This window comes from Cottoperca gobio, unplaced genomic scaffold (assembly GCF_900634415.1).
Source record: "Cottoperca gobio unplaced genomic scaffold, fCotGob3.1 fCotGob3_42arrow_ctg1, whole genome shotgun sequence".
NCBI classification, from domain to species: domain Eukaryota; kingdom Metazoa; phylum Chordata; class Actinopteri; order Perciformes; family Bovichtidae; genus Cottoperca; species Cottoperca gobio.
In genome coordinates, this window is record NW_021167006.1 from 361,152 (window position 1) to 378,188 (window position 17,037).

Below are 17,037 nucleotides of genomic sequence, written 5' to 3' on the forward strand. Positions count from 1 at the left end.
CGTGCAGGAGAAACGAACACGCTGTGTGGATGTTTGTTTTGGCTGCTTGGAGACCAACAACATGTTTTTACAGCAGAGACACAGGAGAAGCTTTCTGCTGTGTGTGTGAGTATGTGTGGTTTCAGGTTTCACAGCTTTTAGCTAAATTACTTACGTCACACACACACACACACACACACACACACACACACACACACACACACACACACACACACACAGTTTTTAAATGGTTTCCAGGAAGAACAACAACGTTTACTGAGTTATCTGGATAACTTTGCTCTGGACTTTTTACACAGGTGGTTTTACTCTGGCGAAGGCTTGATGCCGGAACACGTCAGTTTGTTTAGAGGTCTAACATTAATACAATAAAGGCATTTTAATTGTTTAAAAATAGAGTTTTCTTGTGATTTGTAAGGCGTTAGGGTCTATTTGAAGAGTAAATAAATAAGAAGTGAGGATGTCTGTGTTAAGTTTTTCCTCCTCAAAAGAAATATGTTCAACAACTGAGTAGCTTTGCATTAAGAAAATACAATTCTCATGACACGCTTCCTTGCATGGTTTCTAATAATATTTTGTATTTATCTCCTCAGTCAGTGAAAGACGTGTGATCATAAGAAATCATAAATTTAGAGACGCTTGTCTTGTCTATTTGACAATTGCTGTGCTTCATTTAATGTTTCTGATAAGCACTTTTGTCAGCGTTTCTTGTTTTTCAATGTGCTCTATAAATAAACGTGTCTTATCTCTAAGATTCTGCACGGCTTGCCTTCCTTTTGTGCTTTTATAAAGCAGAGAACAACTGATGACAGACGAGATCTGTGATGAGGAGGTATTTGCTTTTTCAGTGAGAGCAGTATCAGAGACTGTGACACATACTGATCATTTAAAACTAATTTAAAATCTCAGTTAAAAGACACTCGAGTGTGTGGCCATACTCTGTCAATTCAAATAATTGTTTCATGTTTTTTTGTCCTTGTTTTAAAGTGTTTCATGTGTTCTTATGAAATGTGTTTTGCTGTATGTGCAGTATTGCTGTTCCAGTTTTTAAGTATGTCATGCATCTCTTATAGCTTTCATCATAACACCTGATAAGGGACTGCAGTTCAAAATGAGCCAAGACGGCTAAACTGTCACCTTTACAGAAATATATATTACTGTGCACTGTCCCTGTAACTTTAAACTATATCAATAAAATAAATAAACAAAGGCCATAAAATCAGTGGAGCCATAATAAATAAAGGACTTTACTTTTATTATGTATTTACTTTTTAAAGCTGTGGTATTTTAAACAAATTATTAATGTTATTTTAATGGATAAATATGGATATTTAAGAGATAAAATAACCTAGTCATGTAGACAACTCTAGACTGCCACCTAGCGGTTTGGCTGCGCTATTGACACACTGGCGGGCCCAGCAGGTGTTTTATTGCGCATGTACATGTACATTTTTGAATTCTGAAAAAAATAATGATCAAAATGATAACATTGAGCCCACTTACCTATAAAACCTCATAAATATCCTCTTTTCACCAATATTTTGAAAAAGACGCTCCTAAGGCATTGCCAGAGGTCCACACGTTCGTTTCCGGTAAAAAGATAGCTGTTAGCTCACGTTAGCTGTTAGCTCACGTTAGCTGTTAGCTCATGTTAGCTTACGTTAGCTCACGTTAGCTCACGTTAGCTGTTAGCTCACGTTAGCTGTTAGCTCACGTTAGCTCACGTTAGATGTTAGCCGTTAGATGTTAGCAGCCAGTAATCAGAGGTTCCTCAGAGTAGCACTGTGATGCATTCAGGCTCTACTTAGTAAAAATGAATATTGCACAAAGGTTAATTGTAACGTTATCATGATGTGTTCAACATAATCTTGTAAAATATAGTTTTTGGTGAGAACCTTGTTGTTTGAAGGAGATGTTTTCACAGCGATATAAAATAAACATTAGAGAGGGTTGTTATGAGCTGTTTAACTTGTTTATGGGATTTATAGTTTTTTTTACCGTGGTATTGAATTGGTATCGAGAATCGTGGAAGTTCACTGGTTTTGGTTTGGACGACTACATTTCTTGTATTGTGACGTCAATCAGCTGTCATTGTTTATAAGTGTTGTACTGATGCTGGGAACACTCAGCCAACAAACGTGCACACACACTGGTCACGGACGTGTTTTTTACCGACAACTCCTCAAAGTAAGTTTAGTTTTGGCTCCGCTGTTGTCGGGAACAAAGGAGCCACATCCCTTTTCATCGCGGCTCTTGACGGTTCTTTCTTTGGCCCCGTAGAACTGCTGCTTCATAACGATGACTCTGCTGGACAAGTTCCAGAAACCCTTCTGGTGCGTCAGCTCGCCCATTCTCATCAAAATGGCGAAGGAGCGGCTGTCCTCCGACTACAGCGGCGAGCACTTTCTGATGGATTTCCAGAACCCGGATGGTAAATATTTCAGTGACTTTATTTACCGAGTGTAATATAATACTGTATTATTTCAGGAAGTTATTATACTTGGTTGTACAAAAGGAAGTCTCATTTTATAAGAGTAGAAGTAAACACGTTTATTCTGTGTGTAAGTGTGTTGATATTGCACCGCTTATTCCAGGACCGAAAGAATCTGAGAAAAGTAGACGCAATGACTAAGTATACACCCTTAACCACCTGAAACTAAACATGTCTGACAACTATTTATTTACTGTTGTCACTTTATCAGCACTTTGAACCATGTTTACTTTTTTCTATATTTAGCTTATTCTGGTATTTTTTGTATTTATAATCTCTAGTACTCGTACTGTGCACTGCCTGGCAGTTTGACGCAACAACATTTCATTATACGTACTTGTATTTATATTTGACAAATAAAAATCTCTTGAATCTTGTTTTGGTTGAGACAAAAGGTTAAGACAGGTTCTCATTATTTGTTTTCTAATTCTAAAAGAGCGTTACTCTCAGGACACTCTTTTTATTAACTCTAGTTGCTATTCTCAGATAGGAGAATAAAGAAAAGCTGACATTATATGATTGTCAAGAAATTGAAAATGGAACTGTAATGATATTAATGCTTTTATCACATGTGGAATTTGATGACTTCCTGTCAAAAACCCAAAAACCTTCATTCAAGCATAAATTGCACATTTGTGAAGCTTGTTTATGTGTGAAAGTACAAAACACCGATTTTCTACCATACAGTATCCCACCAGTAAGTCCACTTTCAGAAATACAGACTTGAGTTGTTTAACATCCGGAGTTAACTTCTAGTGTTAAAGCTAAACACGTCCCATTCGAACATCCTCAACATTTAGGCCAACCCATGATGAATTGCTCTCTTCATGTTACGGCCTCATTCTGAACACACAATCCGGTACGTCCTCCCTGCAAAGAGACCATAATGCAGTTTGTTTCAAAAGTCTTGCCCTTGAACACAACGTGACCCCCTATGGAATTTACAGAAAGAAAATATTGCTTAATATCTGTGCCAAGTGGAAGTCCCACCTTTTTTCTGGATCGTGTAATGTATCGCTCAATGATTCACCTCATGTTGCAATAAGATGATCTACTAGAGTCCTGCATTACTGGGGCGCGTTAGTCAGTGTGATGCTATGTTAATGCATGATGTCCAACTGTACTTTGTCGGGACAAATTCAACAAAATACCTGGCATTAAAGTGTTTGACCTTTTTCCCGCCTACTATGACCCAGCCTGTAAAATTGGTGACAATTTCCTTATAGGTAATGTGGCACGTAGTCATGTACATGTATGGTTGATATTGAAGGAAGGAAAGTCACTAATCTGGAGTCTTGACTTTTTGACCTGTGACTTGTCCAAACACTGGGACAGATGAAGATTTTGAATGGGCTTTGATCTCAATAATACATTAGGCTCATGGTATATTCTGATGTTTTGTTTGTAAAAGAAAGGGTAAAAAGTGTCTGGTTCTGTCTTCTATACAGAATTGGCTATACATAAAAGATTTACCAAATGGCATAGTGTAGTCCCCTCGATGGTCTAGGTGCCTAGCAGGTGAATGAACAACATTGTCTAGTACCTGGCACATACATAGAATATACAGTATAAGTAGTGGAACCTCCTTGTGTTGACATTGACAGGGTCTGTTGGGAATTGAACCCTGGTCTCCCGCGTGGTAGGCAGACTCTACCACTGTGCTACCCAGGGGTGATAGGCTCAGATGCAGAGACAGACACAGGCTTGGAGTGGGTCAGAAAAGGAGTCTTTACTTTTAGAGCAAACAGGTGGCAGGACAAAACTCAAAATACCTCCAGACAACTAACAGGTAAAGTCTGGGCAAAAACAGGATCAACAGAGGATATCCGAAAAGCGGACAGCAAAAGGATCTCAAGAGCTAAAGAGTAAAAAGGCAGTTAACTAAGGAACTCGAGACAAGGGCACAAAAACGGACACTTCAAGAGACGACTCAAAACTCACGAACTTGGCCTCCGGCAACAAATCAAGACTCAGCAATGAACAGAAGAAAACAGGCAGCTTATAAAGGCTAGCAAACAAGGAACAGGTGCAACCAATGAAACAATAAAGACAAGCACATGACACACAGAAATGAACGGTGGCGACCCCACATGGTCAAAAGAGGAACTGCAGTCCAAAAACCCTGACACCCATTTGGGGAAAGGTGGCCTCAGAGTAAAATTGTCCCTTGATGTTATATTCCCAATTTCCATTTGGTTCACTATTTGCATTAGTTTGCACTCAACAAGTTTTTGCGCCAAAGATTTTGGACACATGTATGAAACTGCTGGTTTGTTGTGTTCTAGAAGGTAGTATAGCATTAACATGTGATGAAGAATACACATTTTAACATACACTAACATCTTGCTGACATTGATCAAATGTTCTGAACCTCAGTGTAACCTTTCTCTACCTGGTGATATCTACTATCATCTGGGAACTCAGACCCACTATGTGTCTATAAGCTCACCATATACAGGTATTACATTAAAACAAGTTTTGAGCAGGACTTTGCATGATTTATTCAACACTAGCTAACTCAGGAAGCCAACAAATCAAAGATAATGAAGTTATTTATACATGGTTACCTTATTGTACAGTATTCATCATATGCACATAGCAACTCCTTCCTGGTGAAATAAAGACTGCATCAGTTAGCAGAGCAAGCCAGCAAACACATCTGTAACTCCATTTAATCAAAAAGCAAGTGGCCCCATCTAGGGGCACAATTTGGCACTACAACCAAACCCAAATTCATTTTCAGACTGTTTCAAAGCATATGCCTCATCACCCACAATGTTGTATAACATCATGAAATCATTAACTTGTTAACTTGGTCACAATTTGTGATGTATCCTACATTTCAGAATACATTTCAAGTGGAATGTTGATGAAATCTAATCACTGTAATTGACAGTCGAGATGATCAGAGGTGTGGAGTTTCTACCATTGTAATGACGACTGGGACTGAAGAATGGGTAGAGTTTCTCAGTGAAGGAGCAGTCAGTAAAGTTGTGGATAAGTTCTGCAGAATCTACATCATGAAAGGAGACTAAACCCTTCTCATAATCCACAAACACACCCACCTTATTCAGCGGCTTTTTTACACTGATATTGGCAGCAGAAGCTTTGTACTTATCTCCTTCCCTTAAACATATAGTCCAGTAGCCGTTCTCTGGGCTTGCTAAGATCGACCCCTTCCTGACAATCGACTCTTTGACGACACCTAAATCCCAGGAAGTCTTCCCTTTAACCTGAACTTCGTAGTAAAATCTTCCTGAAGAGAAACTCTGCTTTCCTAAAACATTTATAGCAGGATTAAATCTTTCTGGGTTGTCTGGGAGGCTTTGTGTTACGTCACCACAGTAAACTTCTTTCCTATCGTCAGACAAAATGAGGCTGGCATTTGCGGTATCAGGATCTAGAGTCACATCCTTTGCAAACTGCTGGACCCTCTTCAGCTTGGCCTTAGAAAACAATTTCTCTTTCTCTTTCTTGAGTATTTCCTCCAACTCAATAACCGCTTTCCCCACACTTGTCCCATATGTAGGTGGAGTCACGCTGATTTCTTTCCAGTTCTTAGTGTGTGGAATAGCATTCAGGGACGAGAAGCTTTGCAGGAAGTCAGGGTGGTCTTCAGTGTGTGAGAGCTGCTCCACCTCAGCGCTTCTCTTTGTCAGTTTAGAAATTTCCTGCTCCAGCTCTTTGATGATTCCTTTGGCCTCTTTCAGTGCCGTTTCCTGCTTTTCTTTAATTTCCCTGATGAGATTATCCAGACTTCTCTCGACAGAATGCTGCAGAACAGCAGAGCTCTGCTTACTGTCCGCGATATGTCTGTCTGCAGATTTACTGCTGAACTCTGCTGAGCGATTGATTTCCCTGATCATCTTCTTTCTCTCCTGGATCATCAACTTAATTTCATCCTTTGTCTCCCCCAGCTTGGCCTTCTTTCTTTCATAATCAGTATTGAGAGGAACAGAGCCAAAGTTCTTGAGGTCTAAAACAAGGCAGAACACAAACACATGTGGTCAGTATTAAAGAACATTTATTTGTATTGTTTATTGTGTCAATGGTTTATTTGTGTAACATCCTTTTAAACGGTGAAAGCAACCAATAGTGGAAGCTGCTTGCACAATGTTTTGTATACTTTATCTCTCCAAACTTTCTCATTAGCAGATTTGTTAAGTAAAGTAAGAAGTGAAGAAAAGATTGTGTTTTGATCGGCTTTATTTTATACGATATGATCAAATAAAATCTACCGATGCTTAGGACGTCTCTGATTTAGATGAAATCTTTATTATTTTTTGAATACTATTCATAATAAATATAATCATTTATGAGATGCATGTGACACTTTTTCAGATATTTATATTTTATCTTCCCTCAACGTACCTTTCCCTCTTGAGCTGGTGTGTAACAAACCCTGCACCAGATCATTCCTGCTGATCTTCTCTAAATTCTTCATGGTTAAGTCCAGAGCCCCATGGAGGTAAAATCTTTGCACCATCAGATCCACCGTGTCTTGCCTGTCTGCCTTCTCCAGCTGGGCCACTGAGATGGCTGAGAACCCTTCATGGATGTTTGGCTGCTGCAGGAACCACTTGAACCCCTTGAACTGTTCATGTGTCAGATCCTCCAGAGTTTTCCAAAGATCTTCATGTGTTGTCATCGTTGTTTCCTGGTAAAAAAAAAAAGAAAAGAGAAAGAATACTAATTGGATACTACTACTAATTTCTAATTGGATGATCATAAGATCCTCTTCAACCAAATAGTTCAACAAAGTATTTAGCCATAGGAAGTTAACTAGGAACCATTCCTGTTCAGGAGAACCCTAAACATTAAGCAAGATAATAACCGGGTGTTTTTCTTGGTATTTACCATGGCACACATTAAATGTTTCAATGGTTTTAATTAATGGTTGTGAAAGACTGAAAACTCAAGAATACCTGTTTCCAAAGTAGCATCAAACGGCTATTTAAAGGTTATTTTTGCTTTTGTATGGAATCAAGTTAAAAGAAAAAGTAGTAAACTAGCTTTCTAAATGTCTTTCTCGCTTGTTCTCCACTATAAGTATATCACACATGAACAGTATCTGTCCTTGGGAAAGATACTGAGCTCCCGATGGCCAACGGTGTGTGTGTGTGAGTGTGTGTGCATGGTTATCACTACTGACGAGCTGATGTGCACCTTGTATGGAGCCTCTAACTCTGTATGAATGAATTGGTGAATGCTGACATGTGTTGTAAAGCACTTTGAGTGATCACTAAGATTGGAAAAGTGCTTTATAAATGCAGACCATTTAGATTACAGCATGTAATAAGCTTTTTAAAGAAAATGTACATTCACTTGCCAATTCATTGAAATAGTTGTATCTTTTAAAGGTCATCAGTGGATGAAGTTTATGGGACTCTTCCTCTCCTCCCCATCTTTACTGCACAGCCTCAGGTCTGACATCCACGAATGTGTCTCCAGAGTAATGTCATGTTCATGCTGGATCAAGTTTTGTCAACAAAAACACGACTCATCTTCAACAGCCCTGTGAGACCAGTTGTGACATGCTGGCTCTCCCACATCATGCCGGCACATACTTGTTTTATAATCACTATTCAAGATTCTCATAGGCGAGTACGTCCCACACGACTACGCTATAATGCATTATGAGCATTATTCCTCGTGTTTCCTGAAAGTAATCCTACCTTTAACTTGTCCAGATGAGGTCACAGCCACTTGGTTTCTTCTTCTGATGGACGTTTCTGCTCCTCGTGTCTGACGGCAGTCAAATTCTCGAACCTTCCAAACCTAATGTCAGGTAAATTAATCCTGATCTTCATTAATCCACACTGGAAAGACTATCACATGTATTTGTCCTACCTCAATCAATATGTATTACGACACTACGAATATGTTTCTGCACTATTATGTATTTTCTGCACAACTATGTATTTTCTGCACAATTATGTATTTTCTGCACAACTATGTATTACAAACATAATAGGGGCACTTCCCCTTTAAGAGTAACAGGTCAACAAACCATCACTTCCGGACTGCTGACGGAGGAGCGTGTAGGCGCCAAACTGGGACCACTGAGGAGAAGGTCAACGCCTACTCCATGTATTAGATGCGAATTTTCAAATGTTTGGACACCTGGAGCGGAGCCGTGAGACCGCAACGAGGGGGCTTTTTGAGCCATGCGGTCTATGGAAACGGCGACGCGAAATGTGTCCTCAGCTGAGAATATTTTCTTTGTTTGACTTATTGCGTTAAATAAATATATAGATTACACCAGGAGATTGCTGTTTTGATTCGACATTTAAGCTCCGAGTTCTTCAGCTTTTTCCCACCCTTTAATTGGCGTCCCTGGGTGGGCATCCCGAGAGGAGAAGTGAAGAACGATCGCCGAGTATCGTTGACTGGTATTCATTGCACGTGCAAAAGATCAGGTGAGAGTGAACACCGGTTGAAACAAATATTCACTGCAGGTAGATTAGGAAAACTTATTAATGAATGCCAGCAACAATGTTCGACGGTCATAGCTAATACAACTGCTGTTAAACGATAAAAAGCAATCCTGAATGTTGAAATACAAGTGATAAGAACAAGCATCGAAAATATTATTTGTGTTAACGATACGTATTAAAAGCCTAGGGAGGGCTCCAGCGCAGTCTGGTTAGAGTTCTGAGAGAACTTATAGATTAATCAAACAAAGCCCGAGGTAGGGTGTCCGGTCTGGTACCGGATAAAGCTTAGGGTAAGCTTGCATTGATATAGTTTAATACGAAAACACCTAAGGAAGGTAGCTAAGAAAGCTTAGTTAGTTTAATGTTAAAGAAGTCCTTTGGAAGGCAGATAGGTATAGTTTAATTCAAAGACTTAAGGGAAGCGTGGCTTAGAAGCCAGTGTTGTTTACCAAAGAAGAATAGTGATTATAATCCTGAATTACGTGAGAACCGATGACGATCGCCTCATAGTCTCAGATGTTGTATATCATCTCCTTTGCGGCAAGCATAGTGTAAAACATGTTAAGATTTGTTGTATTGTTGTATTGTTGTGAGTAAAGTGTGACTAAAGCAGGCCTAAGGCGAGGCTAAGCTAGCGTTGATATTTAGCTAATGCATTGGAGTTTGTAGAACGGGTGAAAACTGTTCAAACTGACTGGGGGACGGTTGTGAAATCAAAGAGAACCGTGGAGTGTATGTGAAGTAGTTTTAAATTGGAAAAACGTGAAAGAAGGAGACGTTTTTGTGAAAGGCCTCAGAGATTAGGACCAGCTAACGGTGGCCACGTGATGCTGGGTCGCTAATTCCGCCTACTTATGTAGTAAAAGTAAATTGTGATAAACTAAACCTTGAGTCTTATACTGGAGCATTTTGGGTGGAAATAAAATGCATAAGTGATGTAGTGACCGAGTGATTAAACCAAAAAGTTTTCTCCAAACTGGAAGGAGAGAAAATTCAGAACAAAGAAACCTCCATTTTCTATCCTTCTTCATCTGGTGGAAAAAAAAAAAAAAAAAAAAAAAAAACCCACATCCGGTTGATAGCTAAATGCCTCTGGTGGACAAAATTGAGACTACAACTAAAAGTTTATAGAAACTTTACAAAATTTAAACACCTCCACCTGTGGAATGGCAATTAAAGCGCACCTAAATTTAAAACCGTGCACCAGCAGACAAATTGGTAAATTACAATTAAAATCCAATTGAATTGAGGAAAGCTAAAGAGAAGAAAAAGGTGAAACCAGAACCCCAGACTGTAGACCGGACGTGAGAAAAAGGACTGACGTGAGAAAAAGGACTGACAAGAGAACATGACTCCCCAGCAACGGGGATCCACACTTCCGGAACCAGGTTGTATATCTGCATTCACACACACTATCATAGTCAATTAAAGGAGGCTGAATTGTAAAGTGTAGAAAACTGTCTCTTATATGTTTTTGAGAAAACATGTTTAATAAGTGTGTGGATGACAGATATGTAGACTTTTTGTGTAATTCTGGAGCAGACAGAAATGATTAGAACAGAACAGAGCCGCAAAATACCAGCTAATGAATAAATAATAATAAAAGACTTTAGTCAAGAAGTGTCAGCATAACTCATTTAACACACACGGTCACGGCTTCTTTGTATCCCTCTGTAAAAGGCCGGCGTGATTCCCTCTTGGATGGCTGTCCGTTCCCACCTCTCCCAAAAATATTCAAACCTCATGACATTTTGTGAAAGACTATAATCGTCGACAGACGAATAGTAGGGAGATAGAATCTTCTGAGAGTTTAGTCTAAACAGTGTAGGGAGCTAGAAGCTCCTGAGGGTCCGATCGTAAATGTCATGAGGAAGAAATATGGTGAAGAGAGTTTGTAAGATAATAGGGAATGAAACAGCTGACGAATTATTTAAGAAAATAAAGTTTTGGTAAACTCATCTGTTTTAGAAATACCAGACTATAAGAAGCCTTTTATTTAAACAGCAGACTTCATGACATTAGTATTAACACAGAACCATGGAGATAAGAGTAGACCAGTGGTTCACTACTCTTCACAACTAGACCCAGTAGATAAGGCGATGCCTGACTGCACATGAGCAGTAACTGCAGCTTCAATGGCAGGTCAGGCCTCTGCATCAAGTGTTATTCAGGCCATTGACTTTAACAGTGACACATGCAGTGTCAGTTTTGTTTTCACAACCGCATCTGACTATAGAATAATGTACAACTTTGATCCATCTACATTATTTCCAACAGCTGAAGACGGAGAATCACATGACTGAACGACAGAGACGGACAAGGAACTTCACCAAGACCAGACTTGACTGACGTTCCCTAAGAGGAACCAGAGATAGAAATGTTTGTTAACGGATCATGTAAAGTAACCTAGAGGATCCGAATGTGACAAGATCTCTGTAGTGACACAGACCGACGTATTAAAAGCAGAAGCTGCCCAATCATCTGTCAGCAGAGCAGCAGAACTGATAGCATTGACAGAGACATGCAGATTAAAGAAAGACAAAGTTGTAAATATCTACACAGACAGTAACTATGCATGTTCAACATGTGTTTGCTCAACAAGTACAGCATAAAGGTATGGTAACATTGACTAACAAACATATTACTCACTCTAATAGAAGACTTATTGAAGGCAGTACAGCTACCAAAGTATATTGCTTTATATAAAGGCACAACACATATGATAAGAACTGATCCAGTTTCAGTAGACAACAATATGTAAATGAGAAGACAAACACGCCAGAACACAAGACAGAGATATTGAAAGAGATGCAGCTCTAAAGTAAGAACAAGCCGTTTGGACTAAGAATAATTACATACAAGACAGAGACGACTGACGAAAGAACACTTGACCAGAGAAGAACTCAGTACTACCAAGAACATATATAAATGTGTGTATTGAGACACGGTATTTGACCATGTCTCAAAAGGGGGAGTATTATATTGAGGTATTATATTAATAGAGTATATTCATAGCATTTGATTCAAAGGCCGAATGCCGACTCCAATAAAATCCATGCAGATGTGCTGAAACTGATATTCTGAACTAAATAAATATGAAGGAAATAAATAGTTTAACGATTATAGACGTGTATAAAATGAGCTGAAGTATTTCCAACACATACAGTAGACGCTATGACAGTAGCTAAAGTGTTTACCGCTAAATGAACTGTAAAATAAGGTAATGTGTGTAAAGGATGATAATAATAATAATAATGATGATAATAAGCTTTATGTAAGAATTGCAGGTCAAAGTACTTGCACTGCAAAAACATAAAACATTAGACAGAATAAGAGCAAATATATCCTGGTGACACATAAATATATCACCACTCCTGTGAGAGACACTGACTCCATGAAGCAGAAACTGGACCTCTTCGTGGTGAAGTCTGACTACACAGGGAGGTGGTACCCATAGGGGCGCTTGTCTCACCATCAGTGAAGATTCAACAACCCGAAGTTTTAGAAGGGGACTGTGAAATGGGGGTCAGTCATCACAGGAGGGTGAGTATAGCCCTGTACAACTGAGACTGCACAACCACGTTAAATTTGATTTCTGTGACATAATAACCTGTCCCTCTCCCCTAACAAGATGCAGAACAGATCAGGTGGGCAGAGGAGCACAGCTGCCACGGAGAGGAGTGACATGTAAGAAAATAAATGATTGTGATCCATTATTCCTCACCATCGTTTCATCGCATCCCAGAGATTAGAGACGGTTTGTTTTAGGCAGCTGAGGTTTTAGGAGCAGGTCCACAAGGACACTTTAGGATAAAGGTAGAAAACAAGAAGACTGCAATCTCCAAGCAGTCAGTAGGAAAGGATATCAAGTTACTACAGTAAGAAATAGAATAGCAGGGAGACAGGATATGTGGAGAAGAATATGTGGCTTGACTGTAAACTGTATACCACTAGCTCAGTAAATATAGTGTGTGTGTGTGTGTGTGTGTGTACCAGTCAGGCCCCTCCTTGCTTTAAGCCCAGTCCCAGTAATACTCGGACCAATAACAGAGTAAACCTGTCTGTTAACAATGATGCACAGTGTAACAGAACCACTCAGCCCAATTTGCAAAAATCTCATTAAGAGATTTCCAACTCACAGAACCAATAGCACAAGACTGAAATATGTGCATTGATGACACTGGTCGAGCGTTTCTATGTTTGGCCCACAACAGGTCAAACTCTTGTGAGCTTGAACTCGGCTGAAGAGAAACACAGCACCTGGGGAGAGCTTCAGCTCCACAGCACACAAGAGATGCAGTAGGAGTCCCCCGGGGAGTGCCAGAGATCAGATTGGAGCAGGTTTTGACTCATTGTTTTTATGATGGGCAACTACCAATAAGAATGTGGACTAATTACATTCATTGCATCTAACAGAGGTTTATTAATTATTACAAGGGATGCCGTTAAGGGACAAGCTGAACAACAAGCAGCTTCCAGCTTATTGACATGATAGAATGTCTTTAGACGTACTCCTAGCAGAGAAAGGAGGTGTGTGTGTGCCATGTTGGATCATCCTGTTGCACAATTATATCAAATAATACTGTTTCAAAGAGATCAGTTACTAGAGCCTTACAAAGATTGACAACATTATATAAAGAATTAGCAGAGAATTCAGGGGTAGAGAATTAGTCTGGTGATGCTATGGAAAGACGGTCCGGGAGATGGAGAGTTCTCATGTCACTGGTATCTTCAGCATTAATAGCTATATCAATATTAATTTGTACATTATCTCCACCGATTTATATTTTGTAAATATTTATGCATTTTTTATATTCATGTACCAGCTAACCCAGAGCAAATTCTTTGTAGGTGAAAACCTACATGACAAGAAAGATTATTCTGATTCTAAATACTTACTGTATGTGGATGTTGTTATATACCATAAATTAGAAGCCGCATGACGAGATTAATTGATTCCACAATAACAAAACAAATGTACACGAGTATCAGCCCCTCTCCATAGATTTATGCAATTTGATAGAACTAGCCTGATTACAGAACAGAATTGCATTAGACATGGTGCTAGCTGAAAAAGGGGGTGTCTGCAAATTGTTTGGCTCTGTGTTGTACTTTCATCCCAAATAACACAGCCCCTGATGGATCCTTTACCAGAGCTTTGAAAGGACTTGACCGACTCAGCAAAGAGCCAGCATCAAACAGTGGGTACTCATAGACTATGATATAGAGCAGGAACACGACAGCCAGGAGGAAGATTTCGTGTGAATAACTCTACAAAGTGTTCTTTGCTGCCATACCGAAGCCACTGACTTTATTGTAGCTACAGTCTCTCAGTCGTATACAGATATTACAATCTTATACAGACATTAAAAGTTTACTAATATTTACTGTCTTTTACTGGAAGTGTTTTTTATTATACTGAAGCTAATTGTCTTTATGCTGGAATAACAAATGAAGTTCTTTGGTTTTATACAGAAGGTATTTTTATGACTGGAATAAAAACAAGTGCACTATGAATGTATTCTTGTATACCATATGATGAATTTGTACACCACTCGGTGCCTTATATTTACTGGAGATTATATACACCATAAATGGTGTGTAAAGGGGGAATTGTCAGGTAAATTAATCCTGATCTTCATTAATCCACACTGGAAAGACTATCACATGTATTTGTCCTACCTCAATCAATATGTATTACGACACTACGAAGATGTTTCTGCACTATTATGTATTTTCTGCACAATTATGTATTTTCTGCACAATTATGTATTACAAACATAATAGGGGCACTTCCCCTTTAAGAGTAACAGGTCAACAAACCATTACTTCCTGACTGCTGACGGAGGAGCGTGTAGGCGCCAAACTGGGACCAATGAGGAGAAGGTCAACGCCTACTCCATGTATTAGATGCGATGATTTCAAATGTTTCGGGACACACCTGGAGCGGAGCCGTGAGACCGCAACGAGGGGGCTCTTTGAGCCATGCGGTCTACGGAAACGGCGACGCGAAATGTGTCCTCAGCTGAGAATATTTTCTTTGTTTGACTTATTGCGTTAAATAAATATATAGATTACATCAGGAGATTGCTGTTTTGATTCGACATTTAAGCTCCGAGTTCTTCAGCTTTTTCCTACCCTTTAGTAAAAAAAATCATCCATATGACATCAGAGCTCACTGACGTATGAGCTGTGTGTCAGTGCTACAAACTACCAGACACAGATTAGACTTTTGAATTGAGATAGCTGATTGTGGTAAAATAAAGAATAGAAAAGATAAACAAAGTGCAGACATGTTGGCAGGTTCACATGAAGGGACTACGGTCAGAAATAAGTACAATTTAAAGGTTCACATTTTGTTACGGTCACTTCAGATCTTTATTGTCCCACAAAGAGGATATTCTTTTGTTTGCAGCCAAAAAGCATAAAGTACAAAGACGCTAATATAGTTGAAGAAAATAAAAGTGATGTACGCAATTCATAATAGCACACAGGGTGTAAGATTCCCTACGGTCAGACAACATGTGGGGATCTTCAGAGTTGTTCTCGTTAGTATAATGTTCCTTCTTTGTGTTTCTAGCCACAGCTCAGGAAATGTGTGATGTTATGTGATTTGCTAATCTGAGATACAACCACCAAATCACCGAAAGAAAAGCCACAAATAAGACTATTCTGGAGTACAAGTCCACACAACACGGACATGTGTAGCAAAGGGACAGCGCTACAACAGGAGGAATATTCAAAGTATAACAAATGTATGAAGTAGACGGACTGAATATTGCATTCAAATTATTGCACATATATATAATACTGATATTGCACATGAATGAAAAGTCCTGAGCACACAGCTCACACTACCTGCAGACGGCAACAACTTCACACGGTCACGAGCACAGAAAGAGGAACTGCAGCTCTGCACACAAAGAACTGAACTCCAACAGCCTACAGAGAGGTAATCCTGATCCTGAGGAAGTGAGCGAGAACAGAGCAGTCGTTTCAGTGGACAGATGTTACTCAGACAGGCCCCCCCCCGCTGTATAAACACACTCCCTCTCTGCCACGTAGACACACACACACACACACACTCCTATCCTATCTTTCTCTTTTGCGTATGTATGTTACACGCTGTGATTATTACAGTATAGAACACTTTATATATGTGCCGTGATATGCACTGCACTCTTTTGCATTGAGTATAATGTCCTAACTCTTAAATAACTCTTCAGCACGAGTTCTTTAAAGAGAGAAGAGCTTTATGTTTGATCAGCTCACAGACTGTGAAGTGTCTTTATGAGCTCCTCACAGCCACACTCACATGTTGCCCTTCTATCACTTTAAATCCCAACTCAACACGAGCACAGCAGAGAGAAACTGAACAGACTTTCAGTTAAAGTTAAATATTAACCAGCTGCAGGCTTCTCAGAGTCTCTCCGGAACATTTGCAAGTCAAATAAAGAGTTGAGGGTTTGTGCAGAAGGGTTTTCTGTGTTGTAGTTTCATGCAGCGGCCGCTAGATGGTGATACAGAGTTGTCCCTTTAATGCACATGACTGTGTTGATGCTGTTTTACGACTTTATTACATGTTTTAATGTGAAACGTTTAAATGTAATGCACACATGTTTAATAGTCTGTGATCAGGTTAAACATCAAGCATTAATATTTAATAAGAGCTGAGTAAAAAGTGTTAAAATTAATATTTTAGTAATAATATAAATAATATGAATGTTTTAGTAATAATGTAAATAATAATAATGTTTTAATAATAATGTAAATAATAATAATGTTTTAGTAATAATATTGATAATTTAGTAATAATGTAAATAATATTAATGTTTCAGTAATAATATTGATATTTTAGTAATAATGTAAATAATATTAATATTTTAGTAATATTGTTAATAATATTAATACTTTAGTAATATTGTTAATAATATTAATATTTTAGTAATATTGTTAATACTATTAATATTTTAGTAATATTGTTAATAATATTAATGTTTCAGTAATAATATTGATATTTTAGTAATAATATAAATAATATTAATGTTTTAGTAATAATGTAAATAATATTAATATTTTAGTAATATTGTTAATAATATTAATGTTTCAGTA

General features: G+C 38.6%; 1 protein-coding gene across 2 annotated transcripts; it reads right to left on the minus strand.

The window, feature by feature from the left end:
* Positions 1-4,288: 4,288 nt before the first annotated feature.
* LOC115006007 (E3 ubiquitin-protein ligase TRIM21-like) lies at positions 4,289-15,920 on the minus strand. Of its 2 annotated transcripts, XM_029428009.1 has the most exons (4): positions 15,784-15,920; positions 8,164-8,266; positions 6,860-7,145; positions 4,289-6,464 (listed from the first exon to the last, which is right to left on the minus strand). In XM_029428009.1, exons 3-4 carry the CDS (start codon positions 7,134-7,136, stop codon positions 5,365-5,367), a joined length of 1,377 nt encoding a protein of 458 aa, XP_029283869.1. In that variant the 5' UTR covers positions 7,137-7,145; positions 8,164-8,266; positions 15,784-15,920; the 3' UTR covers positions 4,289-5,364. The 2 variants fall into 2 exon arrangements, with proteins under 2 accessions (XP_029283869.1, XP_029283870.1); XM_029428010.1 differs by lacking the exon at positions 8,164-8,266.
* Positions 15,921-17,037: the final 1,117 nt, after the last annotated feature.